The 25,752-nt window shown below is 48.2% G+C and overlaps 11 protein-coding genes across 11 annotated transcripts; 4 read left to right on the top strand and 7 right to left on the bottom strand.

Moving 5' to 3' along the window:
• Positions 1 to 406: 406 nt before the first annotated feature.
• Positions 407 to 1,752, bottom strand: BKA55DRAFT_674301 (uncharacterized protein). Its single transcript, XM_046198051.1, has 3 exons — positions 1,216 to 1,752; positions 886 to 1,165; positions 407 to 828 (listed from the first exon to the last, which is right to left on the bottom strand). The coding sequence occupies exons 1-3, from the start codon at positions 1,464 to 1,466 to the stop codon at positions 565 to 567; spliced, it is 795 nt and encodes a 264-aa protein (XP_046050974.1). The 5' UTR covers positions 1,467 to 1,752; the 3' UTR covers positions 407 to 564.
• A 61-nt stretch (positions 1,753 to 1,813) lies between these two features.
• BKA55DRAFT_592729 (uncharacterized protein) lies at positions 1,814 to 3,051 on the bottom strand (the record flags this gene model as incomplete). Its single annotated transcript, XM_046195434.1, has 4 exons — positions 1,814 to 2,123; positions 2,174 to 2,568; positions 2,652 to 2,804; positions 2,956 to 3,051. The coding sequence occupies 4 exons, from the start codon at positions 3,049 to 3,051 to the stop codon at positions 1,814 to 1,816; spliced, it is 954 nt and encodes a 317-aa protein (XP_046050973.1).
• A 1,054-nt stretch (positions 3,052 to 4,105) lies between these two features.
• Positions 4,106 to 4,692, top strand: BKA55DRAFT_688419 (uncharacterized protein; the record flags this gene model as incomplete). Its single annotated transcript, XM_046199206.1, has 4 exons — positions 4,106 to 4,275; positions 4,325 to 4,380; positions 4,445 to 4,599; positions 4,651 to 4,692. 4 exons carry the CDS (start codon positions 4,106 to 4,108, stop codon positions 4,690 to 4,692), a joined length of 423 nt encoding a protein of 140 aa, XP_046050972.1.
• BKA55DRAFT_564007 (uncharacterized protein) lies at positions 4,610 to 7,119 on the bottom strand. Its single transcript, XM_046192450.1, has 5 exons — positions 6,412 to 7,119; positions 5,952 to 6,355; positions 5,732 to 5,898; positions 5,286 to 5,685; positions 4,610 to 5,236 (listed from the first exon to the last, which is right to left on the bottom strand). Exons 1-5 carry the CDS (start codon positions 6,626 to 6,628, stop codon positions 5,063 to 5,065), a joined length of 1,362 nt encoding a protein of 453 aa, XP_046050971.1. The 5' UTR covers positions 6,629 to 7,119; the 3' UTR covers positions 4,610 to 5,062.
• A 648-nt stretch (positions 7,120 to 7,767) lies between these two features.
• Positions 7,768 to 8,313, top strand: BKA55DRAFT_508043 (60s acidic ribosomal protein-domain-containing protein; the record flags this gene model as incomplete). The annotated part of the gene is made up of 4 exons (XM_046187388.1): positions 7,768 to 7,836; positions 7,920 to 7,997; positions 8,075 to 8,210; positions 8,267 to 8,313. The coding sequence occupies 4 exons, from the start codon at positions 7,768 to 7,770 to the stop codon at positions 8,311 to 8,313; spliced, it is 330 nt and encodes a 109-aa protein (XP_046050970.1).
• A 438-nt stretch (positions 8,314 to 8,751) lies between these two features.
• Positions 8,752 to 9,857, bottom strand: BKA55DRAFT_688416 (ubiquitin-related domain-containing protein; the record flags this gene model as incomplete). Its single annotated transcript, XM_046199205.1, has 4 exons — positions 8,752 to 9,258; positions 9,309 to 9,459; positions 9,517 to 9,730; positions 9,776 to 9,857. 4 exons carry the CDS (start codon positions 9,855 to 9,857, stop codon positions 8,752 to 8,754), a joined length of 954 nt encoding a protein of 317 aa, XP_046050969.1.
• Positions 9,858 to 10,475: 618 nt separating this feature from the next.
• BKA55DRAFT_592726 (uncharacterized protein) lies at positions 10,476 to 11,225 on the bottom strand (the record flags this gene model as incomplete). Its single annotated transcript, XM_046195433.1, has 1 exon — positions 10,476 to 11,225. One exon carries the CDS (start codon positions 11,223 to 11,225, stop codon positions 10,476 to 10,478), a length of 750 nt encoding a protein of 249 aa, XP_046050968.1.
• Positions 11,226 to 13,118: 1,893 nt separating this feature from the next.
• On the top strand, positions 13,119 to 14,929 carry BKA55DRAFT_315234 (PapD-like protein). The gene is made up of 7 exons (XM_046185661.1): positions 13,119 to 13,353; positions 13,409 to 13,479; positions 13,531 to 13,553; positions 13,609 to 13,667; positions 13,718 to 13,833; positions 13,890 to 14,018; positions 14,071 to 14,929. The coding sequence occupies exons 1-7, from the start codon at positions 13,314 to 13,316 to the stop codon at positions 14,503 to 14,505; spliced, it is 873 nt and encodes a 290-aa protein (XP_046050967.1). The 5' UTR covers positions 13,119 to 13,313; the 3' UTR covers positions 14,506 to 14,929.
• A 423-nt stretch (positions 14,930 to 15,352) lies between these two features.
• On the bottom strand, positions 15,353 to 16,596 carry BKA55DRAFT_507898 (fatty acid desaturase-domain-containing protein; the record flags this gene model as incomplete). The annotated part of the gene is made up of 3 exons (XM_046187370.1): positions 15,353 to 16,030; positions 16,084 to 16,362; positions 16,429 to 16,596. 3 exons carry the CDS (start codon positions 16,594 to 16,596, stop codon positions 15,353 to 15,355), a joined length of 1,125 nt encoding a protein of 374 aa, XP_046050966.1.
• Positions 16,597 to 17,964: 1,368 nt separating this feature from the next.
• Positions 17,965 to 19,567, bottom strand: BKA55DRAFT_688412 (transmembrane amino acid transporter protein-domain-containing protein; the record flags this gene model as incomplete). Its single annotated transcript, XM_046199204.1, has 2 exons — positions 17,965 to 18,236; positions 18,292 to 19,567. The coding sequence occupies 2 exons, from the start codon at positions 19,565 to 19,567 to the stop codon at positions 17,965 to 17,967; spliced, it is 1,548 nt and encodes a 515-aa protein (XP_046050965.1).
• A 3,026-nt stretch (positions 19,568 to 22,593) lies between these two features.
• BKA55DRAFT_688411 (ICE2-domain-containing protein) lies at positions 22,594 to 25,474 on the top strand (the record flags this gene model as incomplete). Its single annotated transcript, XM_046199203.1, has 3 exons — positions 22,594 to 22,655; positions 24,172 to 24,646; positions 24,698 to 25,474. 3 exons carry the CDS (start codon positions 22,594 to 22,596, stop codon positions 25,472 to 25,474), a joined length of 1,314 nt encoding a protein of 437 aa, XP_046050964.1.
• Between the last annotated feature and the right edge of the window lie 278 nt (positions 25,475 to 25,752).

Genomic DNA, 25,752 nt, shown 5'->3' with positions numbered 1-25,752 from the left:
CATTACAGTGACGTTGAGTTTTCGGAAAGTTTATAATCTCGGGAACAAGACAGAATCAGATTCGCCGAGTTTCCCGATGGCATTGACTGCTTAAAAACAGGGTCTCGTTGTTGGGTCAGGGTCCAAGCAGGTATTCGCTCGCTTAGCAGAGCTACCCCTGAAAATAAATACATCATCATTTGACCTCATCGATGGGGCACGGCTTAGCTTTTTGACATCGCGTCCCATCCTCCGTATATCGGCGATCTTCTGTTTTTCCATCTTGAGTCAATTGCTCATGAAAACGGAACCATAGGATGTCTGTTTCTAATGAGAAATATCGGAGCCTTCGGAGATGCGAAAATGATGACGGTTTATACTCGACAAAAGAAACTGCAATTTATTACTAACAAATATGTAATAAACTCTACAATATACAAGTATACAAGAATAATCTCCTCCCACTTACATCGATATCCTTGATTGAAGTCTCCAGACCAGAGTTTCCATTGCAAACAAATCTATCAAAATGCCAAATCTTGACCAGTATGATAAACAGTGCGCTCATGACTAGGCCTCTATTAGTCACCTTTGGATCTCGTACTCGTCGCCAACTGGAAGAGCAGAGTCAAGTTTCTTGATCTCATGCTTCAGATTTCGAGTCATAACTCCAACCAAGAGGAAAATCGTCGTGATCAGCATCTCTGGTACAACACTCAGGCAGACCTGAACTGCTTTCGAGGTCAAGAAACCTGAAGTTGGGTGTGAGATCTTAAGCTGGAGATATGCGATACCATATGCAAGGCGCAACCCAAGGAGGGGAAGATTTATAAAGACTACATACATAAGCTTGGAAGTGTCAGTATCCGCGTCTCGATTTTGGCGATGGTAAAGGATTTGGCTTACTAGCTTACCACCGCGAAAGGAAGATACACGGTTGTTTGTAGATGATCTTTGACACTTTCCGAGAGACCACAAAGCCCAGATCGCGAGAAGGAACCATGCCAATGCAATGAGTGCAGAGGCAACCTTGAGCAAGGTCTTGTTGGTGGAAATAGAGTCACCATTTTGTAAACCGACAACAGACACGATGATGAGGGCCATAGCTGCTCCAACTAGACCATGATACTTGATCTCGAGAATAACATCAAGTTTTCTGTTGAGTCTAGGGTTCGTTCCACGTCGACTAACCAATGGTCAATGGAGTGCAAGAAACTATTGGAGGTCGGTACTTACGCCTCGTGCAAGATTCCAGAAGCAGCCAACAGCAAGGGAGAAAGACCAATACTGTTGAGTATAATTGATCCAGTTGAGCTGTCTGTTTCATGAAGGCCAATGCCACCAGTAACAATTCTGAGGACACAGAATATCTGGACGTAAAGCCATCCTATAAATCCAGTCTTTCCATGCTTGAAGAGGCAGTACAGAGCAGGTTGGAGGAGAATAATGTAAATGGCTAGTTTAGCCGCTGAGGTAGAGTCTGTCATTTCGAAGGAGGAAAAGGGTTGAAATCGTTGTGAGTTGTGATGTCTGTCTCGATAAAGACTGCCAAGAGCACGAATATTTCTACGTTATTATACCTATTACCGTGACTCCATTTCTGGCTGCGTCTTCAACACTGCCTTTCTTCATTATGGAAAGCATTTTCGACGTCGAATCCCAATGAGGAAACGAATTCGACGAAATCATCTCTCAGCCAATCATAAGTAACTAAGAACAAGTGTAAGCGATGATGGTAATGTAGTGGCTGAGTTACACTAGTGTTGACGATCACGACTAACAGCTTAAGGTTCTCACGTAATCTCATATCAGGCTACATCTTCAACTGCCGCTGTTATATTTCGTCCATAGTTACATCTTGCTCCAGCAAAATCCTCTTTGGCCAATCAAGTAAACTCTGCCATTCTTCAGGCACAATCAGGCAAATTGCTCGAACCTCCCTAAACCCGGAGTCGCCTATCCACCAGTGCTTACTGACCGTTGATAGAAGCGCGAAGTAATGTGCGAGTATGACGAGGGCCCTTGGCCGAAGCTCTTCTACCATATCGGCGAAGCGCTTATGTAGAAGCATAGGAAAAACGATGAGTTTGCGGCAAACGCTCCTTGCACTATGCTTCTTACTTCCCATGGTCTTCCACGTCCCCCTAATACACTCAATGCTCCAGCATATGCGACTTCCGTCTCAGAGTCCCACGGTTCCTCTAACTTGTGAGGTTCCTCACGACTGAGTAAGTGTTTCCAATCCCGACGCATTTCTTCGCTTTGGTTGTCGTTAAGGAATTCGGACACACTATCAATCATGACGTACGCGACAGATTCGGGGTTGTCTTGGACAAGATCCAAAGCTCGTAGGAATAGATCTCTGATACTGTTAGACATACGTAGCCAGTTGAGAGGAGGAGTATGTGGTTCTAGAGGACGAGCTTGTAGGCGAGCAAAGCTGTGGATGCGAAGCATGCTAGAAGCCAGGCATGCGCAGTCGACATTCTGTATACTTAGCTCCGTTAAGTCTTTATGGTGTTCTTGAATCGCTAAGCTCAGATACTTGGCACATATATCGTTAGCTTCAAGATCAGTAAAGGTGCTGCGCTTCTCGGTATGCAGCGCAGCAACCATGTACATGCAGTAAAGCAGGGCATCGGATTCGAGGCCAGACGACTCAGAGCGGTCACCCAGAAGTGTTTCGCGCTTTCATCGAAAGCGAGTGAAGGACCCGTATCAGTGATATACTGATGGAAAAGCTTGAGCTCCTGTCTTCTTCGAGAATCTGATTCTGGAGACTCAATGGCTGTGTTGGTCGGGCTTGAACCTGACGATCTGGTGCTCTATGGTGATGGGGGGCTTCGATCATAGATGCATCGCAAGCTGAGACGATCGCAATGCGAGCATGTAGGTTTTGATTCATCGCACTTGAGAGTACCAAGTTAATTATGGAATGTATGCAATTACTTATAACTGAGGCGAGTATGTATTTACCTTTACACGACGACCTCGGCATTGCTGGCACCCTGTACGGGACTTTTTGTGGAACAACTTTGGTGCACGTTTGCATGGCAGCTCAGTGTCTTCCATGTCGAGGTAATGGCTTTTGAATAGAGACATCGAATTTTAATATCGAGATTAAGAATCAATGGGAATCTGAGCTGTTATAAACGATAACTAGGGAGAGCTGAAGGAGATTCCGCCAGCTCATTCCACTTTCCGATCTGGAGCTACCTTAGTATTTAGATGCACTAGCTGCCGATGATCGATGAGATTTGATTTAAGTGAAGTATTGTATTAGTAGTAGGCAGTTTAATTCACAGAGCTGGGTACGATAAGTCGACAGAAAGCGAGCGAGTTATGGCTGCAAGTGACGATCCTACCCTAAAGATATGGGAAACTTTGCTTCGTCTCACTTTTTCGCATGGACCATCCCAAGATCAGATTAGTTATTAATTTACTTGCAATCCTCTGTCCAATCAGTTGCTTTTGCGAAGAGGGTCAACCGAGGTCTACAAATAAGAAGTATGTTGAGAACAACCTTCACTTATCCCTCGTATCGATGGTAGTTCCCACATCGGCACATCCATTACTAGGTTATAACTGGAACCAACCGTTAGTTGGTTGATATTATACGTCGACACTGCAGGAACAAAGCCACAAAGTGCAATCCCGTAAGGATCAGAAACGTTATATTCCGCCATTTTCGTGGTATAGTTGCCACATCGGAAACTTCCCAATCAGATGAGTTGAAGATCAACAAGGCTGATCTAACAGCATATCTAACAATGGATATATATTTGCTAGTACGTCTGACCCTTGAGCCGGGTAGTCTTCTTTAGTATTCTCGGGATGTTTTAACCTTGACGTAGATCACCTAGTACCTCAAAATTAGCCATTGAACTCATTATACGTGCCAATTCAAGTAATGATAGCACGAAGAATAGATCCCAGTATTGAAATTAAAGGCCAAGACACGATAATCCACTATATCAACCCAAAGGCGCACTATCATCATCAATTCCTACGCCCTTCAAAGCTTACCCCACCAATCACGGCAATCACCACCCCGCAACTCGGAGCCATCTCCATATCACCTCATCCTTCGTTCGATATATAAATACAACATCACCATAACCCAAACATGAACTCTCGTCTTGCATTCTCACTCTCTAGAGCTAGAATTGCGCCTCGCTTCACTACTATCCGAACAATGGCTTCTTCATCTGTTACCGTTCCTCCCGGAAAGTACGAGTTTCTCGTAGTCGTCCATGACAAGCCCAATGTTCGGGAGAAGAGACTCGAGGTTCGAGGGTGAGTTTTTAATTTTGTATTACATGTGGCTTGAGCTAACAGGCCGAAGAACCCACTTTAAGAACATGGTTCCCAACGTTGAGAATGGAAGCTGGAAGATGGGAGGTGTGTATTCCTCCAAACAGGCCTAGGAGCTGGATCCTAACAATGAGACTAATGCTGTGTCTAGGTGCCATTCTAAACAGTGTTCCCAAAGACGATAGTGTCGACAGCCTAGACTTTGCTGGCAGCACCCTTGTCTGTATTGCTGAATCCGTAGAAGAGGTCCGAGAGCAACTTAGCAAAGATATCTATGCTACATCAGGCGTCTGGGACATGGACAAGGTAAACGAAACGTGAATCCATTAGAGAACAATTTGCTAATGTGATATGCAGGTCCAAATCTACCCCTTCAAGGCTGCCTTCAGAATGAACTAATGCACAAAGTCAATACCATTACCATAGACTCACGATAGAGCCCCTATTCAGAACAGTGAACTGATACCATTTCTGCTAGTTATCATGACACATCACCATGATGTTCCTGTTGTCCATCCGTCAATTGCTGAAACCTCGAATCTTTGTGATCAGTCATTCCCTACCGCCTGCTAATACCGACCCTCAATAACCCCTGCATACCAGTGCCATTACCAGCTCAACGAAAGCGAGCTCAAGCCATTATCAAAAACCGCGAGGAAGAGCTATCTGACCTATAAAATTCCGATTCCAATTCAAGTAATAGTAACGCCATCGTACACTGACATATCCATGCTCCTTTGGTATGGCCTGCCACCAAGTCGTGCGTGGTCTAAGCTTCGTTGCCGTTTGAACCGCTCTCTGCTGCTTCTTCGGCTGCAACTCTCAATTCGTAGTTGAGATCAAAGCATTCGGCCAACAATTCGGTAACACTGCCTTGTCCTTCGGGAATGTCGCCATTTACCACAAACTTGCCGTCAACTTTCATGTTATCAAGGGAGTTGAGCTGTTTCATGTTAGAGAGATCCAGGCTATGCTACGATGCATCCACATACCTTCATGCTGTAGGGGTAGAGTTCCCGCACAGAGGAGACACCCCCGTTCTTCTTGACCTCAACGAGGCAACGCTTCAGTGTCTGCAGTTGGTTGTAAACTGGCAACAGAGCTTCAGACACTGGTTCGGATGCCAGCATAAATGAGTAGATGTACGCATACGACCGTCGGATCAGGTACAGCAAAGTTCGCTGAGTCCACAGATCAGCTGGTCGCCCCCGCTCGTCTACCCAGTTCCCGTTCTGTCGACTCTCATCAATTCTGTCAAGTTGCCGTTGGAAATCGTACAGATCCGTCTCTCGGAGCGACCATGCTTGTGTAAGAGAAAGCTTCTCGAGGTCATTGCGAATTTGGATAAGCTGGTCATAGATTGGTCGCCATTGCTCAGCTACCTCTCCTTGTCTTTAAATGGTCAGTAAATCTTCATGTAAAATATCGCCAATCTCACCTCTCAAGAACCATGTCCGACCAGCGGACGCAGCGGTGGTACAAGTCTCGAAGCACTTCACCTCCCTCCTCTAAAGTTCCATCCTCTGCGGTAAACGTGCCCCCATTGTGCTTTTCGCCAATTTCCAAGATTTGGTTCCGTAGCTTCTTGACCTCGGATGTGGAGAACTAGTAACGTTAGCACATCTCGGAACATTCCATTCCATTCCAGTCTCGCTCACCTTGGACTTGGTGTTGGCCAACGAGATCGATCGCAAGATCGAAATGAGCTTCTCATGAGCCTCCAGCAGGTAATCTGGCAATCGCTCTAACCTCTTCTGAAGTCGCGACAAGGTTGAGTTGCAGAGCGCAACGCGGTTCTCAAGTAGTGCGAGCATGTATGGAGGGTGTCGCTTATCGGGTGATGGATCAGTGGCGGCATCATGGATGCTCTTAGACAGATCCTCGAGTGTAGACTTGATGCTTCCGAGATCCTTGGCTGAGTAGAGCTCGGCTTCGGTGAGGTGATCGAGTAGTCGCTTGACAGTTGAGGTCATAGCGTATGTTGCTGGTGCCTCATTGTTTCGTCCGATCGTGAGATAGAAGAGGGATAGCAGCTGGAAACAGCTCTCCAAGACCTTGTCCACTGGAATAACATCGTTAGCATGTTCGCATTTGGATGCGACAAAGACGGTGACATACATCTGTTCTCCTCCTTATCGCCTCTTTCGGCGCGCACAACCGCCAACTCCTTGACCTGATCCATGGTCTCATCAAACAATGGCATGACATCCTGCGTTCGAATGTAGTTTGTGCGATCCTGCTTAAGAAGCAGTAGGCGATCTCGGACCAGCTGTAGCTTCTCGAGGATAGCTTGCTCCCGGGGGTCCCGCGGCATTGGGATTGCTGGAGTCTCCATGTTGATAGATGCTGTTTCCGAGCTCCCTATGGGTGTATCGCAGAGATTTATGTGATGTAAAGGATTGAAAGAGTAGTAGTTTTTCGCTATTGAGCTTGGAAGTGTATTGGCTTGTTGTTTGTGCCTTGCGCAACGTCTCCGAGGCTCCGAGGAGTGACGAAAGTCGACGAGTGGCGGCGGGGCTCAAGATCCAGGGAAGTTGAGTCGGCTTTTGGTGGGGAGGTCGTGGTGAACTAACTAACGTAGGCGCGATACAAGTCACAAGATATTAACTAAGCGATGGATGAAGAATCGTCCCTTAGTCTGGAGGGAGAATGCGGAGATGAGAATGCAATGGAAGATAAAATAGTTGATGACGGAAGAAGTTGACTAGTGGATGGTAGATCGTGGAGAAAAGATATCACGGTTACAGGCCAGTCCAGTTCAGTTCATTTCAGCTGGACCTGATCTTCTTTGCCTCGACCAAGAATGGATGTTGTCACTTAATCATGGCAACTGGAAGGCCTAGACCGACCCCTCCATCAGGTCCTGCAGTCACTTCACCTATTACCGTACTCGGTACGCCCTACGTCTGCACTCTGCGGCATTGAGCCAGACGACAACGGCTAAGCTGTTTGCTAGTGGGGGTTCCCAACAAGCGATGGTGGGCAAAGGAGAGGAGTTGATAGAGGATTAGTCTTTACCATTGATTGTTTATCAGACGTCAGTGGGGGTTGAATGCCATGCACTCAGAGAACTATAGGCCTGTAGTTTATACAATATATGATATTAAACTGTAATCATCCTCTTATGATCATGTCTTCATAGACAACATCTTCTCTCATGATGTCTCTGTCTGTTTCCCAAAGGTGGGGTAAAAAGCGCCTTCACAAACAACATTCCTGGAAACAATCCTCATTGGTTCGTTACTCACCACCCAATCAAAGGCGTGACTCACTCACTCTGCACCCACGGAGCGGATTAATTCAAATCGATAGGAACCTCCACTTTTCCTTTAGGTCTTGAAGCCCTCCAACCGAATTTCGACCAGGATTTTCTGTGGTAAGCATCCATTTGGTGATATTCCGACTTCAAACTACAACCGACTCGACTTCGTGCAGACTTTACAATCTCCCACCCGCACGTCAAAATCATTCACAATGTCTCACGCCGAGCTCGCTTCGTCCTACGCGGCCCTGATCCTCGCCGACGACGGTGTTGAGATCACCGTACGTTTTAACCCCGCGATTCTGTCGACGTTTGTGTGTGCGTGAGGTGATTGATAGCTAACATCGTCATCGCGACTCTTCAGGCCGACAAGCTCCAGACCCTCATCAAGGCCGCCAAGGTCGAGGAGGTTGAGCCCATCTGGACCTCCATCTTCGCCAAGGTACGAACCGATAATTCCAGCGATTTTATGCGCCCATATCCAGGACTACGATTTTCTGACGGATTTTATTTGAATAGGCTCTCGAGGGCAAGGATGTCAAGGACCTTCTCGTGAACGTCGGCTCCGGTGGCGGTGCTGCCCCTGCTGCCGGTGGTGCCGCCGCTGCTGGTGGTGCCGCTGAGGAGGCTGCCCCTGAGGAGGCCAAGGAGGAGGGTATGTCTACCCACGAAGCTCGACAAATGACTGCGGATTGCTGACAACCACTACAGAGAAGGAGGAGTCTGACGAGGACATGGGCTTCGGTCTCTTCGACTAAGAAGTTACGCCGCTACGACTGTTTCCTTGTTCTTTGTACTTCGACTGCATGGCTTCGGGGTTTCCAATCGATCGATCATACAGGATGGAGAGCGGGCACTGTAACCTGCGCCCTGGACAGAGTAGCTTCTTTCATACGATGCTATGAGGAACGCACTCAACGGAGTTTCGCGGAGGGAGAATTGGTCAATTCATACGGCTCTGATAAAAAAAAGTCCCGCCATGGGTGGTTTGAGTTCAACTGGGTTTTCTTCAAAGCGTGACTATCTCGCCAGAGTGCCAGCGATTGTGATTGTGACCAAGACGAATCATTGCCGTCTTTCATCTGTTCTATTTCTACCTAAAGGACTTTTTCTGTTCTTCGTAGTACTACAGATTCATCTCCCATGTCCCCACCAACGCCGCGCCATGCACAATCTTTCATGTCTACGTCAGAGATTTATTTGACGATCAGGACGGATGACGGAACCAATCCCGCCTCCTTCAGGGTCTTGGAGAAATCGACGTCACCCTCAAAGGTCTTGCGGGGAAACGTAGTCGTAAAGCTTGACACAGCATTCCCTGTCTCGCTCTGTAGCTGCTGCGCCAGCTCGAACAATGTTGTCTCAGCGGGCAGGGTCTTGGTGATGTTTCCACCATCGGTCTGTAGTCGAAGTCGGGCCTCGTTGTGGTTGCTCTTGGGCTTGGATGCGGCAGCGACACCAGCAGCGCCACCAGGAGCAGCAGCCTCGGCTTGAGGAGCTCGACCCTCACGGGCTGCCTTGGCCTCCTCTGCCTTTCGGCGTCGCTCAGCTTTGTCGGCCTCGATCTTTGCCTTGATGCGCTTTTTGGCCTCCTGATCCTCGAGCTTCTCTTGACGCTTTTGGGCTGCTTCCTTGGCTGCCTGCTTACGGGCCAGCTCTTCCTTGGCCTCCTGGCTCTCCTTGGTAGACTTTTGGCGAATTTGCTACGACAGGTTAGAATTTAGCGAATGGTGCGACTGGATGAGTTTGTTACCTCGTTGCGCTTGTGATCTTCCTTGTCCTTGACAGATTGAAGAGCTCTCTTGGCGGCGAGACGCTCGCGAAGTTGCTCAAGCTTGGCCTTCTTCTCGTCTTCAGTTAGAGGGGCAATCTCCTCTGTTGACTCCGAGAAGTCAGTGTGCTCGCTACAGTCTCAATCAGTCAAATGTTCTCCGACAGATGTTTATGCAAGGTTGACATACGTCTTGGTCGCGTGATAGGTAGCCAGATCATGGTTCTTGAATCGCTTTCCACAATCATTGCAGATCAAGGACTTGGCAGTGCCAGTCTCGAGCTCTGCGATCTTGGCTTCCGTATCCTCGTCGTCATCATCCTCTTCCTTCGCAGCGGCAGCAGCCTTGATCTCATCAATAGGCTTGTCCTGGTTATCCTCAAGCCACTGAAGAGCGCCCTGAACTACTAAAGTCAGCGTGAAACGAGTCATGGAATATTGTAACTTACGGCCTCCAGTCTTCTTGACGGCAATCTCAGCACGTTCCTTGTCAAAGCCCATATCGAGCAAGGTATCGAGATCGGAAGGCATGTTGGCGGTGTTGTTTAATTACAGTTGGTGGTAGTGGGGTTGGATGAGGGGCAACTATTGATGAGTAGATGAAGTTGGAAAGAACAAAAAGAGACGAGATCTTGGTTATTGAGTATCAGTAAGTTGGTGGAATAGACAAAGATTCCCAGTCCAGAATAAATTGAAGCGGAATATGCTTTATGCACTGAGTTGTCCTTTGATGCTAGAACCAAAGCTTAGGTAAAGTGAAGCCTAAGAACGTCATTCAAGCCGCTGCCTCAGTGACGTCGCCGGGTTTACTACGGTTAAGCACGGGCGTAATCATGACTGAAATTCCGATATAGTAATTTCTCACTCTTCTCATGATGGATATTACAGCTTAAGACTTTATTTCCTCCAGGTTGACAAACTAGAAGCCGGGAAAAACACAATCAAACACGAACATTTGCAAGAGACAAGCTTCATAGAACAAAGTCTACAAAACCAAACAGTCACACTTCATATCTATGCAACCAGTATCTACCGATTCAAACAAGCTATTATCATTAAGTGGGCTCGCTAATGAGCCTTGGGTATCATCATAAGTTCATGCCGTCTATATAGCATTCAGACAAATTCTTAGTCCTCTCGCAACCGTCTTCACCACTGAAGCGGCCAGCTGCCGTGCTTTCGAGCATATGCCTCTCCAAGACGATTCAGCACCTCTCGCGAAACATCTTGATGGTACTTCCTGCACCAGTCGTTGACTTGGTTTCCATTGAGAGACTCTTGTTGAGTAAGAGTCAGATATCGATGTAGGTATGCAACTGCATCTTCCATATCATCGGCTCGGATGTTGTCGTAGAGACTGTTGAGTTTGCTGCACAGCGCATAGTCCCACGGGGCAGCATAGACTGTCAAGCCGCCGTAGTTTCCGCGATGCTCGAAGATGACCTCACGCTGGTCCTTTGCCCATTGAAGAATATCAACTTGAACATTTCGAGGCACGAAGAATTGCATCGAGTTGTTGAACCACTGCTCTCCGAGAGTTCCCTGAGCCTTCTTGTTGGCGAAACTGGCAGCATTGCTGAGGGTGATGTACTCTTTCGAGGCAGGATCGTGAAGAAGAAACTCGACGTCGGGACTTGTCTCTCTGTGACGTAGATAGAGTGTGTTCACAACACCGCCGACGACAGCACACTTTACATATGTACCGCATTCGTTCAGGTACTCGGCCATGTGTTGGAAGGCGTCGATGATTTGTTGTCGACTCAGTTCTGAGGTTTCGGGAAAATCTTGAAAGATGGACGAGGGAGTCATGACAGAGCCAACTGAATGGCTTGAGAGGGTGACAGGACGGATAGGTCGAGACTCCATCTCGAGGATGTGGCGAGAGTTGTTGCAGCCCATAATGAAAGTGGTGAGAGTTGTGCAAGGGTAGGTTGAAACAATATTGGGTTAATATCGAGTATTATACTGCAAGAGATACGAGAGATCTATCTAGATATCGTATAAAGAGCTGATCTTCTCGGATTCAGTCCACCTGACTCTGGAGATCTGTTCGTATAAATACCAAAGCCAAGTGCCGAGAAGCCCTACTGCACCCTTTAAGACAGGAGTAGGACACACATATTTGCGCCATAAGCGGTTGTTCCAGAAGAATTCAGTCAGTCGTAGGACGATTCTCTACTCCTACTGTAACGTAGGAGCAGAGAAATGGAGTAACCGCCCGTGGCACCGCCTCGTGTCGATCAAATACGAGGGTCCTACCCGCAGATGGCGTTCTTGTGAGCCTTGCTATCCACCTTTTTGTTCAGTTTGGGGGACTGTGGTAGGCTGAGTCTGACTTATCCGTAGCGTCGGAATTCAATGTTTAGGATATTTTTAGACGGCTTATCCCTCGAACAGTTGCTAGTTTTAAGTGTGAGCGGTTGGTTAAGATGTCGTGATATTTAGTCAAGTCGTTCATCGCTCCAGCCGCCAACTGCTCATTAATTGAAGCCTCTTGTGCCTGAGTTGAGCATCGTTTGGTGATGTTTGCAACGCAACTCAGCCTTTATAACTACCGACTGCCACCACCCACGAGCTGACCACGTTCTTGTCAGCATTTAGAGTCAATAAAATGCACTGGAGGTTTCACCACTTGGAAGAATTTTTCGTTCTAGAGTTGCACAGCCTGTCGAGTCTCATCAGTTCGAGAATATTCAACGAAGTTTGCTTGGGCAGCAACTGAAGTCATTGAAGAACTCACTCATCCAAGGATTATTACAACCCCCACACGCTGACTTCTGAAGAAACGTTTTCACATACCTAGGCTCAAGAATAGAATGTAGGAAAACTCGAGACTTCGATTACAAGTAAGAAAAGTACTTGGTCAAGTTTAAATAAACCTAGGAGGCTTGCTAACCAGTTGTTATATATAGTCCTCGTGTCAAGTCTTTTTGGTCTGCAGTGTTAACTCAAATCAACTCAACTCATTCGCAGACCTCATTTACTTCAGACCAGTTAACGAAACTTACCTATTCTCCACACAAGATATCACTATGCTCATTCCTTGTCGTTTATTGTTTCAATCTATATGGAGGTGGGTATCAAAACCGTTCGAGAATGTTTGTCAATGCTCAACAAAGAATAGAGAGTTCATGACGGCTGCGCTAACAGACCTGCCAAGCACTGACGCTACCTCACGTTTGCCTCGGCCCTCCACATCTGTTCTCATACCATGTGCCATGATGCCCTCACTTCCCTGATTTGAGACGCTTCACCGTTCAGGTGCTTACCAATACAAGGACCTGCATATCATGGACCAGCTGGACCCTTTTTTGTGGACAGCAAACGGAGACTTGAAAAGATAGTGGGCAACGGCAGGTCAATGGAGTAAACAGCAAAGGTAAAATGCAAAGATGACGTTTGAATGAGAATAAGGTATGTGGTGGCTTCATCAACGTTCAATCGATGGATATCTATGAAATCAATGACAGTTTTTGGAGCATGGACGAGATCCAATAGTGACTGATAGCGGAGTTTAAGCCCCCTGATGGCTCGTGCGCCCTGTAGCAACCACCTGAAGTTGAGCCGACTCAACTGGGAATAGGAATAGGGCGCCATAGCAGAAGCAATTACGTCGTAGGAGATACCAAGACACAAACCAACGTCAACCTGCCTTCCATTCCCCTTCCCGTCGAGTCCTAGGTATACTCAACTCAACTCACCACACTCCACTCCACTGCTACTAATCTTTCATTTCGTCACCAATTTCTTCCTTCTCCCACGCGACCAACTTCCTCAAATCTTATCGATTCGGTGCTGCCTCGTGTCGCTATACTTTTAACTTACCTTTAATCAAACTTCCCCCCTTTGCTAATCAACGACATTCATACTGTACTCTACCTCCCGTTGCCACGTTTCCACTTGGTTACCGCCGAGGAGCCATCGCGCGATACCACAAACCACAACAACTTCAGCATTTTCTTACCGCTACCACGATAACAAGTCAACATGTCGGTTGATATCGAGCCGTTTGAGCTGTCCTTTAGACGTGCGTGATCTGCGATGAACGATGACGGGCCTCCGAGGATTGACATGATTGCTAGGCCCTTTTACCACCGAGGTCTCCCAGACCTTGACTCTGAAGAATCCCAACCCTACCCCCGTAGCTTTCAAGGTCAGTCGATCGGCGATTCCCATACGGCGGCTTTACTAACAAGAAGTATAGGTCAAGACCACCGCCCCCAAACAGTATGCTTGCCCCTCTAACTGAGCCCTTCCGATCGCATACCTGACACCTCATTAGATACTGTGTACGACCAAATGCAGGCCGCATCGAGGCCGGCCAGAGCTTCGATGTCTCTGGTGAGTCTGCTCTTCAAAGCGCATTCCGACGGCCGTTAACAATCACATAGTCCTCCTTCAAGCTATGAAGCAGGATCCCGCTCCTGACGCGAAGTGCCGTGACAAGTTCCTTGTCCAATCCGCCCCCATTACCGCCGATAAGGAGTTTGCCAGCGTTGCCAATGTCGTACGTGGCCAATCGCCTTCAAACTCCAGACTGGGATAAACTGACAAAATTACCAGCTTGAAACAACCGACAAAGCCCACCTTATCGAGCGCAAGATTCGAGTCAACTGGCTCGCGGCTGGCGACGCCGACCAAGCTCCTAACCGACCTTTGTCCACACCTAACAAGCAGGCTATTGCTAACGGCGTAAGTCTCACCGACTCGGATTCGGAATTTGACAATTAATCGTATAATCTAGATCAACGACACTCCCGACGTTTCGCGTACATTTTCTTCACCTGGCGTTCGAGATGAGTCGCCCTCATCCTCGGCAGCGCCCCCTCCTTACCAATCACCCAAGGAATCCTCCTACGAGGACGAGAAACCCAAATCTACCTACGAGGATTCCGAAGTCAAGAGCACCATTGCTCAAGCTACAACAGCCATCAAGGAGACTGCAGAGCTGACCTACGAGGAGCTTAAGGCTAAGCTTGCCCAGGCGGAACAGCAGCTTGTGGCTCTCAAGGATAGCGGTCTTCGACAGCGCAACGTCAAGTCCGCCTCTAGCGATGATGACAAACGACCTCTCGCGCAGACCGCCCAAGCTGTCACCCAAACCGTCGAAGGTGTCCCTGTGCAGATGGCGGCCATTCTTTGCTTGGTCAGCTTCCTGCTTGCCTACTTCTTCTTCTAGAGATAAGGAGGAAGTGGCAGTCCTTGGATCTTTTCGACAAACGAAATTAATAGACAGGCTTGACGACGCTCATGAGAAATCAGCCGGAGACTTGGGATCCCCGGATGCATAAATCTTCAAAGTACGGCGAGGACAAAGCATAGGATCAGGAAGCATATCATACGATCGGCGGAACACTGCAGGATTCACGGCTCAACATGATTCGAAAACCACTTTAAGGATACCTTTGAGACAGCGAACCGTGTCGCCAGGAGAATGTGGCTTCGGTCAGCAGGGTTACGAACGCCTTGCGGCTGGAATTGAAAGTTGCGCTGAGGAGTTTAAAAGCGATGGGAGGAGGATGTGGCTTCCGAGGCGGAAGCTTTGACTGTACACTCTTACCTTGAGCCTTTCATGGCTCTCGTATTTTCTTGTGTCGTATTATTCTGTTTGCGTTAACTGATAAATTTGGAGTTCTAACTTGTACCTTACGTTGACTCTCCTTTTCATCTTTTACGTCTCCCGATCATTTGCAACCTTAACCGCTCCATCATTTACATATTACCGACTGAAAGTCTGGAGTCGTTACACAGGTACCGAAGGTGATAAATCGTTATGTCAGAGTAGGACTCTTGGAGTGTTGTGATCGCTCAAAAGACTGTATTTGTTTATTTGTCCATACCCTAAAACGCCATGCAAGATCTGTATTCTATGGTGCTTTTGTCTGAATCTATGCTGTGTAGCTCAGCCAAGAGGTTACCAAAAGTAGCAAAAATGTGAGTTGACCTTGGCCTTGATATGCCACACCCAGTATCAAAATATCAAAACAGCTGCATTACAAGGAATTCTATGTACTTTTGCGTTGCTTCTAAATCGACTCGATCTCAGACTGCTTCCAGTCGGCAACAGCACCGCCGCCGACAAGACGGCCACCCTGCTTACGCTTGACGCGGCAACTCATGCCAACGTTCTCATCGAAGATGAAGCGCCAGATGGCATAGCACCAGCTCTCGTGGCGGGGCAAGTCATCATAGAATTCGTGAGCAATCTCACGCACCTTGTGGAGACGAGTCCAGGGCACTGCGGGGAAGTCGTGGTGCTCGTTGTGAAGACCGACATTGTAGGTGAACCAGTTGAGAGGCCCATAGTAAGAGAAGGTCTCAGGGACGGGGATCTTGTTCTCCGGGTCGCGAGCGGAGGGAGCAACGGTCTCGTACACGTAGTGCTCGGCGATGAAGTGGCCAGCCAGAGGGTGAAGACTACCGGCCAAGAAGGAGGAGAGCAGCAGGTAGAGGAAAGAGTTGATAGAGGCGTACTTGAGAAGAACGAGATCGAAGGCGACCTGGACAGCGATGTTGAGGGCGTGGACTCCAGTCAAAGGAATGCGGTAGACGGCCATGGGTCGCAGGGCGTAGAAGAAGATCTGGAAAGTGCAGAAGAAGGCCTTTCCGAGAATCGAATCCAGAACGAAGGCCTCGAAGGCAGTGGGAAGATCGGTATCGAGGCCATCAACGCCGAGGGACTTGTGGTGGGTAAGATGGTATGGCTGTATCGAGTTAGCATTATTTCAGACATCGAAATGCGATCTGGGTCACATACTCGGAACGAAGCACTGTAAGGAATACCAATGGGAAGGTTGGCAAAAATAGCGATCAGACGGTTGAGACGAGCACTTCGGAAAGCCAGGTTATGGGAGATCTCGTGGATGGCGAGGAAAAGGTTCTGGTTGGCAGTGGCGCCAAAGACATAGGCGACAGCCCAGAACTTCCATGAGAAGAAAGGAGTCGACTGGAGCATCCATGCGAGGAAGACCTGAAGAGAGACGACACCGAGGACGACCCATTTCGTGAGAGGCTCAGGACCGCAGAGCTTGGTGATCTGTAGATGAAGGCTAGATTAGCGATATGTCATGACACAGCGGGGCCAATCGGTTAGAGCACGAACCTCGGGGTGAGCCTTGATAATAGCGAGACGACGAGTTCGATGAGGCTCCTCTGTGTATGTCCAGAAGAAATCGTGGCTCTTATCAGCACCTTCAGCTGCCGCAGGAGCTGGGGAAGGGCTATCGCCCTTTGCCCTCGAAGTGACCGTAGATGAATTCGTCGCAGGCATCTTTCCTTCGATAGTTTGAAAAAGTGAAAGAAAGTTAAAACCCCCCGAAGAACAAAAGTGCAAGGACGGTTGAATTAAAAAAGAATGTGGTACATTTGCCTCCTTGTAGCTGCGGCGCGGGAGACAGAAACAGGGGGCAGAGAAAGCTACGTGGAAGGCGGTGAAAATCCAGGTCCAAATGTTAATTGGGGGAATTTGGCCAATGATGGCTTAGTTAGGGGCTAGATTTGGCGGGTGGGGGATGGTTTTTGAGGGGTTCAAGAAGGCGGGGCATGTTCAGACCACTCAGAGAGGCGAATTGTATGGCGTGGCATTTGAGATCAGCTTTATTTGTGTGTATCATGAGCAATTGAGCAGCATTGCCCAGCAGTGATCGATTGCTGTGCAAGATCAAATTTGGTGTGCACTGCGCTGAGCTGGCTCGATCACTATTACTTCTTACCTCAATAACAAAAAGAAAGAGAGGAAAACAATCCTTATTCTATGAATAAAGTTGTCGAACGAGAAGAGGGGAAATGGTTCGAGTGGTGCCATTCGGGACCGTCAATTTCCGTTGGTAAACACCAAGACCATACGATTATTCGGTATTTGTTGGAAACTCCCTGGTTCTGACTCTCTCAGTTCTATTTACGAGATGCGTAATTGCGGCAATCTGGTAGGGCTGTTCCCCTAATAGGTGGACCAATATGATCAGGATAAACAGCAAACGGTTCGTGATACTAATGAATGTGCGAATACGAATACTAGATTGTCAACGTGTCTTTCCGAAGTGCTCAACTTGATTGTATGTATAGTGAATATATGAAGAAGGCTTCTTTAAGTGTTCCTATCAATTTGACATCCAAGATAGTTTAGAAGTTAGGTAAAGATCCATCCGAATGTACCAGATCTAACGATAGGTCAATGCTGTCAAATGCCTATAATCGACATCTATATATGCACGTCACGGTCTGCAGCAACTTTGCCTCATTAGAATCTAATCAAAATCGATTTTGATTGATAATTTATGATATGAACGTGCTTAAAAGGAAATGCATCAGAAGGGGAAAGTGCATGTGACAACGAGTTCTGGGCGTTCTTAGCAAGAATTGGTTGGCGTGGGTGTCGAGCTAAGGTTAAGCTCAGGCAGAGCCTCAGCCTCCACTTCAACTTTACTTCAACATCTACGACATGTCAGCGGCTACTTCAACGATTCGACATAGTGGATCCAGTTCTACAACTTCGTATGTTCCGTAACGGGACCGATCGTGACTGAAAGCAGCCCATGACCGTCTCGATCAAGAAAGACCAACTCCGCGTGTATTATTCCAGCTCGGGTATCATTGCATAACGTATTTCTCTACAACTTCTCCCTTCTCTCCTCTTCATTTAAAGACCGTTAGACGCACACGAGAATACACCAGCCACGGTGCCAGCCTCGTACTGGTCAATGATGCCCTGTACACTGGCATATGTACCAACAGTAAGGAACATGATACCAATCGCAATCAAGATGAGGTTAACAATGTTTCCAGTAAGATCAGCAATCTTGCCATGCCGTCGACCAATCTCCTTATCAGCTTTGCGCATTCGGAAATAGGCAACTCCCCAGAAAATGAAACCAAACCAACTATCGAAGAGAGACGACATGACGGAAAGCACTGGAAGGCAATGGTCAGCAACGATCGATGTAATAATTCCGCTTCAAATACTTACGAGAGTTAAAGAATGGGATGACCATGGCAATGATGAAGGCAAAGATCCAGGTCACAAGAAGGATTCCACTCCAAGATCCCCAACCAACAAGAGTGTGACTGTTCAAGTGCTTAGAGTTTCGGAAAAGTCGGAAAAAGACGAAGCGAGCCGATACTGAGGCGTAAAGGGTGCCAAGGAAGATGATGGTAGGAATCATGAACGAGAAGGCCGCTTTCTTGTACACATTCTCGAGCGAACCAAAAGCCGGCGCGGTCACATATTGGTTGCCGGTATAAGCATATACTATGGCTCCAACGAGACTGAAAACGATGATCTCAGCAATCGTACACGCCCAAAGAGCCTTGGGGAAGTCCCGAGGATCTCGCATCTCCGCAATGAAGCTGGGCAGGGTGATCTGGCCGATGAAGGTGTAGCTGATGTTGAGAAAAGCGGACATTCCGTTGACAAATGTCGTGCCCTTAACTGGGATAGCTGTAACAATAGGCTCGCCCAGCTTCGCGGGATCGTATCCGAATGGGTGATCCTGAATACCGGCAAAGATGGCAGCAAGCAGAACGGAAATGAAGGTAAAGAAGGCCGATGCTGTTCCGAGCTTGGCCATCATATCAAACGTCCTGGGCAGGGAGCAGACCCAGCTGATGACAGCAACAATAACCGAAAACATAACGGTCCGGCAGCTACCAACATCATCGGCTTCGGTCATGGTGTTGAGGTACTTGGCACCAACCAAAACGTGAAGACCTTGAATGAAGGTGTTGTTGAGAATGAAGCACACAGCAGTTGCCCACCAAGCCCACTTCTTATCCCAGAATAGCATCTGTCCAATATCGCAAACATCGCGCATCTCTGGGTGGCGGAGGCAGAATTCCCAGAGAACGAGACTGGTGTAAAGAACGATGAGAGCAACCACAATCGTCAGGATAATGCCAGGCACCAATCCGAGGACACTGTACGACCAGGGGAAACTCATAATGGCAAGACAAATGTACTCGCTGAAAAGCAAACCAGCAGTTTTCTGCCATGAGCAAGTGCGGTACTGGATCTGTTCTCCTTGTTCGGCAGCCAGCTGTTTGTTGAGAATGGCAGAGCTTGAATCCTCAGAGTCTGAAAGATCACGCCTCACAAATTCGGGCAATTGGGCAATTCGAGGTCCGGCAGTGACACCCTCGCCACCAAACAGAGACGCCCATCGTGACGAAGGAGTTTGGAGTTCAGATTGGCGGCGCTCTGGATCAGGGCTTCCACCCGCAGAACCGAGAGATGTCTTTTCAGCCATTATGACAGCGTAAGGGGAGAGTGTGAGCTTGTCGGGGCTGAAGGTGTGTTGTGTTGAATTGAAACACCACGATGTTGACCAAGTTCAAGATGTCACGGTATCGCAACAAGAACAAAAGAAGAAAGGTGGGCCAGGCACAAATCACAAACTAGGCGAGTGCTAGGTGTGAGCGAAAGAAAATGCTGGGAAACGAGCTGCATTTAAAGAGGGCGAAGATCTCAACTCACAGACATAATACCACACCGAGGCTGCGATCCTACGATCCCTACCAACTTGGCTGTTGGTCACACAAACAAGGTTCAGGGCCTGCTTCCATCCTCGGCGTAGAAGCTCACTACTAAACTAGAAATGGGGTCTTTTAGTCGTCAGTCTCTTCATCGAGCCCCTCGGACGTCGCCCATATCGATCCTCTTTGGCCCTCTCATCTATCAAAGCTCACGCTAGGATAGTAATAAACGACAAACTGCAACACAGCACACCACTCACGATGGATCAGATGTTCCACACACCGGAGTGTCGCCAAATGCCTATCAACGTTAGATATGAGCAGACAAATGAAGTGAAGCCATAGGCCGCAAATCTATCCGGAGCGGCGAACGGGGCCCCCACTCGGTCCACGCCATGTGCCGAACATCCGTATCAGACCTCTAACAACCCCGACGACCCAGACTGAAGCTGCACGTCAGCCAGTAAAGGCCCATTTGGGTCGCATCATCGTCCAAGCTGCAAATCCACCGGAATCTCCGTCAGGTCGATCCCAGATGTATTCCCTGCTGCCTGGGCAGGGGCTCAAAACAAGGTGATTTCAACATTCCTGACTGGATCACTGTCTTCCAACGCGTGGGGTCTTTAGCTGTGGTGCATGCGTAACGTAGCTTTTACGTACATGAGCCATGGAGGCGAGTCCGACTTTGCAAGCCTGTTCCTGCAAGTTGATACTGATACATCGCACGCAATTCGGCCGGATACTGAGCAATAATCAACTATTGATGAGGCGTTGACCAGGTGGATGATCGGATGTGATTGTGGTCAGCTGTGATAACATTGATCTAAGCTCAAGAGAAAAGGGTGCTTGAAACAAACCAACAAGAAGCAATTGAGGTTCTAATCTTCGCTACAGGCTTATGCAGGCCCAACGTCACATCGATGTCAATTCATCAGAGGGTGATGTCCGTGAACCCGTTTCTTGATGAAGAGTCCCTGAATGTTTCGATCGAACTATCTTTCGTTAGCCGTTGAGCCCTAATCTTCATCACCGTTGCTCACGGGGAGATGATCAAGAATGGCCCGACTCTCCAGGAATGATGCAATCGCTAGTGTCGAAGGAAACCAAAAATGGCAACGGGCTTGAAGTTTGCGACGACCAACGAACCACGTCCCGAGGGTCCGGAGCGTTTACCCCCTCTCGATGGAAATAAGAGTGGTGCCATTCCCGTCTTGGTCTTTCACTTTAGACCCTGCTGTCACATCATCGAATCCTTAAAAGGCGTCATTTAGGCTAGGAGAAAAGAATTGCGGCTCATCGGGCTTTCTTGGGTCGTGAAATTGATGCCATATCGTCTTGTCATTCTCTCACGTAAAAGCGTTCCGCCATTTGCCCATTGCCCTGTTTTGCTCTCATTTCATCAGTCTCGGGGAGTTCGGGGATTCCTCTCAAGAACGCGAGAGCGCAATGTCCTGTGCGCATGTGGGGCTTTTAAGCTTATTTCGCGAAGCAATTCGTGAGCGTCTGTGGTGTTGTCTGAGGTGATTGATATCCACAGCCAGCGAGGTTATCGCCAAGCTAGTGCCAAGGGCTGGGCGATCTCTGGGCGATCGAGTCTCCAGCCAATAATGAAGCATCGCATTCAACGTCAGTCAATTCTTGTCAATATCAGATATAGAGAGAAGCATTCAAGAATTGATATTCAACAATATTTCAATTACTCAGTATGATTTTCGCACATCGAATTCACATGCCATATCGTTTCGCCCACTTCATTCTGGACAACTCAGGCAGCGCAGCACCAACATATATTGTCTGCTCCAGCTTAGCCAGCAATTTGATTCCAATGAAGTTAAATCCAACTTAGTTAGTAGTTTCATTTCAATAAATTCAATTCAGTCTGTCTTAAAGTCTTACAAAAAGGAAAATATAAAAATATACATAGAGCTCATATGCAAAAATAAAATATGCCAAATTGGCAAAAGAGTTCGGAGGCTGGTGTTAAGCCTCCTACATCTCTTGTCGTCGGGGTTGTCGTCGAGCCTTCTCCTCCTGGCGGGAGCAGTTTGACCTGACCGGTTACCCCGGCGCCGTCTGCTCCCCCATTCGTCGTTTTTTCTTTGTCGTCGGGTTTCGAACTCGGGGTGTCGTCGGATTTTCGAATTCCTTATCCACCAGGCGAGAGCAGTTTGTCCTGACCGGTTACCCCGGCGCCTCCTGCTCCCCCTTGGAAAAGAGGTGAATTAGAACAAGCTATATACCCTCCTCATGTCATGTCTATCCCGGTGCGAGTTTGGGTGGTGGTGCTGTGAGCTCTGGTGAGGCCAGCGGGGTTGCCGGCGTGTTGCTGGGCGGCTGGGGCTTTGCCAACTGGTGGGCAGCCTTCAGCGGCATCGTGGGCCATTGGCGACGTGAAGCTCTTGATACCCCGCCCAGCACAGCGCCGTGATGATTCCAAGGTGTTTTGAAGTTATCGCGATGCATCCCCACGCCCAAATTACTTCTCACAGCATGTTGAGGCTATCGCCACCATCCAATATGATCACGACCGTAGTGATCACCACAACCATAGAGCGACAACAAAACATAAGACAGCAGACATGCGAATGGAATAATTCTCAAGCTATTGAGAAACGGGGAATTAAAATATATGCGCTTGCATTATATATGATAAAACTTCCAGCATCACAGCACTTGTACAGCTGTATGCCCCAACAACATCGTGTAGTCTTGACTTGATACAACAGACACCAAGATTTCCCGTTGTTCAAGATTGTTCTTCCGCACATCAGGTCCAACTTACAGTTTCCTCTTCATTACAATGGCAACACTTGCTACAATTGTTCTGAATATTTTATCGGTGTCGCGTCGGGTTCTCGATCGGTAGGAGGGTAAGGAGTCGGCGTTTGCGTTCCAAATCATTTCGCGCAAGAAGGAGGGCGATAGAAGCAAGGACATTTCAGCACCACTTGAGCGGCATTTTCATTTCATTTTCAAATCATGGGCAAGCAAGGTAATTAATGGATGGATGCAAGGGCTGTGGTTAAATCGGGGAGAAAATAACAAGACACGAGTATCAAGGCACTAGCGCAAGAACACGAAAAGGTTGTCAAGACGGCAAAGGATCGAAGAGAAGATTGTTTGAGACGGCGATCGGAAGAAAAGGGCGATTGTCGACGGGTGGATGGTTGTGATGATGAAGGAGTAGGAATGAGGAGGCTCAAACACGACGTGGAGACAAACTCTTACCTGAAGTGGAGATGCGTAGGGTTTTGGCCGTGTTTTGCAGATCACGAGGTGGGGTCGGTTATAGGCATATACGGATAAGTACAAGACGCCACTTGCGCTGAGCAGGACAAGCAAGCTAAGCTGAATGAGTCTTATCTTCAGGCTGGAAATAATTAACCTGTTCTTGAGTTGAGTTGAGTTTCATGACCTTGATTTCGTTGATTTAGGATTTTGCATGCATGGTGATGCATTACACATTTAGAACCTGCAGGCTTTGGTGATAACACTTAGACCGTAAGGTTTTCAGTGCTGAGGTTACCCTTTGATGCTGTCATTGTCCCAGATCTTGCCCTGCTAACCTATCATGTTGATGTGATGCTATGCACCACCCAACCCAGGTCATCCTAGCAGCATCTGTTTGGTCGATCAGTCAAAAAAACAGAACGCATAAACCTGACTTTCTTGAAACATGAAACTTGGTATATTAAATTAACACATAAAATAAGAGAATATCGGGGTGATTGACACGTGCCAATAATCAAATGAAATGCTTCCCCCCCACCAAACTTAACTTGATTTTAGCGGCCAAGTGACCACCTTAGGCCTGAGCTGCCTCTGCCACGTGAAGATAGCAGACGATAAGCAAAAATTGGCCGCTACTTCGATTAGCCACATTGCATTGCTGTGTGCGCAAGTCACACTCAAACATCAAGCAACAGCCGAGCCCAAATTTGACAGACGGGAGCTCCAAATTACTACGTACCTTTACCCTACCGTGAATTTTAGACCGACCAACCGCCAACTTTGGAGAACTGGCCATTTATCTTGGTCCTAAACTCTTCAACCTCAGACTGCTTCATCTTGTCCCGCTTTAGCTCTGCCGCTATTCACCGACCTTCGATATATCGCACGCACTTTCACGAAATCGAGACGAACGAGCCTTATCGATGGGTAAATTCTCCCCTTGAAACTACCTACTCCGCACACCGGGCGAGATCTCAGCTGTCACGATATTCTTCGCTATCGCCTGACGTATCGCACTTGGATGCCCACCTGCTGAACGCAACGAACGACCTCGATACCCTCCCCTCGGCGCGGCCTACGCCTGCCATCTCTTCGCTCCGATGTGGTGGTTATTCAGGGCGCTATTCAGCTCTATCTTCCTGCTCAGCATCGTCCTCTCTATCCCCGTCGCTTTCGATGTTGGCGGTCGCGATAGTGGGCTGGCTTACAGTCTAGCCCTGTTCCTTTTCTACTTTACATACTCTAGCCTCGAGTTGTTGACGCCCGAAAAGTCACGCTCGCGGTATTTCCTTTCTGGATTTTTACGTTTATCGCAGTGGATCATCATCCCCGCCCTCCTCATCTGGGCGCTGGGACAGTTCGCTGTCGATGCCGACAACACAAATTGGGTGGAGCGAACAGTCGGTAGTCTGTTCAACTCCAAGAGCACGAGTTGGAGGGAATGGATGTTTGGCAAAGACGGATTGGTAGAGACGGTCACGTTGGGTGGATGGGATAATGTGCTGCGGTATTCGGGGCCCGTGTTCCAGCTCTTGGAGGGCTTCTGTACCTTGCTAGTCATCCAGGCAGCGGGGCAGCTCACAAGATGGCTTGTCAACCGTGGAAGAAGTGACACTTGGTTGGTAAGGTCTATATCAAATCTTCAAATCTGGCAAATGCTAACCCGGGCGCAGATCGTTCTTCTGGTTCTCTCCAGCTCTATCATGGCTAGCGCCGTCTACTTCCTCTGGAGGGTAGCACAATTCCCTCAAATCGGCAACCTTGATGCTACGCTTATTGGCATCGCAATGACAACTGCCGTGTTTCTGTGCGCTTTTGGTATCGGCAGTGGTCGCGGCAATCCTATTGAGTCGTCGCTTCTATTTGCCTATATTGTACTCTGCATCTACCAGATCTTCACCGATTATCTGCCATCAGGAAATGCAGACCACACACAAGATCAGGATGGCTCAGAGTCTGATATTCCACCTTTACCGCCTGTCATCATGGCATCTTACTCGACTTTCCTCCACATGCTGGGCTCACTGCCCTCCGCTGTTCACTCGTCATTGGCGCTACTATATGCCGCCTTCCAGACTATCACGCCATCAGTCATCATTTCGCTAACATACCGCTCTTTGGTATTCTACTGCGCTACACGGATCATCCCCTCAATCCGCGAGTCGGGCGCGCGAGCCATGATGCAAGAACCTGATTGGGAGGACTCTGAGACTGCAAGTAAATTCTTGGGATTCCTCAGCTGGTTCTCGCCGTCAATTTTAATAGCAGTCTACACCAGTCTGCTCCTACAACATTTCTCCACCAGCGACGGTCCAGACGGTTGGACTCTCCGAGGTGGTGATGTTGAGGGCAGCAACTGGCAGTGGGCCAATATCGGCCTGACTATGGTTTTGTATGGTGTCGAACTCTATCTGGGCTCCGACGAGCATGACCACTGGAAGGTTGACTAAGAGTCACAGACTCTAGAACTACAAAACTACAGAAGTCTGCTCAGCAGACCATTACACACGACTTCGATGTACTTCTCAGGAAGTACTGAACCGTAGAACGGACTTAGAAGATGGAGGATATGGATTTTCTTTTCGAATCAGCACACATTATTTTTCGCAGGCAGCATACGGAACTGGACTGGGCTGGACTGGGATAGGGCAGTGGGCAACGGGACTGGCACGATACCGCACATGGCGTTGAGGAAGGGCTTGGCAGGTTTTTGTTTCTTTGTTTTCTG

Source organism: Fusarium redolens, assembly GCF_020744475.1.
Source record: "Fusarium redolens strain MPI-CAGE-AT-0023 chromosome Unknown BKA55scaffold_6, whole genome shotgun sequence".
Lineage (NCBI taxonomy): Eukaryota > Fungi > Ascomycota > Sordariomycetes > Hypocreales > Nectriaceae > Fusarium > Fusarium redolens.
The sequence above is the reverse complement of the archived record's forward strand: the minus strand, read 5'-3'. Positions and strand labels throughout refer to the sequence as shown.

Coding starts and splice junctions, on each gene's coding strand:
- BKA55DRAFT_564007 (XM_046192450.1), bottom strand. CDS start 6,628: ATGGAGACTCCAGCAATCCCAATGCCGCGGGACCCCCGGGAGCAAGCT. Junction 5,899..5,951: donor TGGCCAACACCAAGTCCAAG/GTGAGCGAGACT, acceptor TAACGTTACTAG/TTCTCCACATCCGAGGTCAA. Junction 5,237..5,285: donor TCTACCCCTACAGCATGAAG/GTATGTGGATGC, acceptor AACATGAAACAG/CTCAACTCCCTTGATAACAT.
- BKA55DRAFT_315234 (XM_046185661.1), top strand. CDS start 13,314: ATGTCGGTTGATATCGAGCCGTTTGAGCTGTCCTTTAGAC. Junction 13,480..13,530: donor CTACCCCCGTAGCTTTCAAG/GTCAGTCGATCG, acceptor CAAGAAGTATAG/GTCAAGACCACCGCCCCCAA. Junction 13,834..13,889: donor TTGCCAGCGTTGCCAATGTC/GTACGTGGCCAA, acceptor CAAAATTACCAG/CTTGAAACAACCGACAAAGC.
- BKA55DRAFT_674301 (XM_046198051.1), bottom strand. CDS start 1,466: ATGACAGACTCTACCTCAGCGGCTAAACTAGCCATTTACATTATTCTC. Junction 1,166..1,215: donor TCTGGAATCTTGCACGAGGC/GTAAGTACCGAC, acceptor ACCATTGGTTAG/TCGACGTGGAACGAACCCTA. Junction 829..885: donor CCTTTCGCGGTGGTAAGCTA/GTAAGCCAAATC, acceptor GACACTTCCAAG/CTTATGTATGTAGTCTTTAT.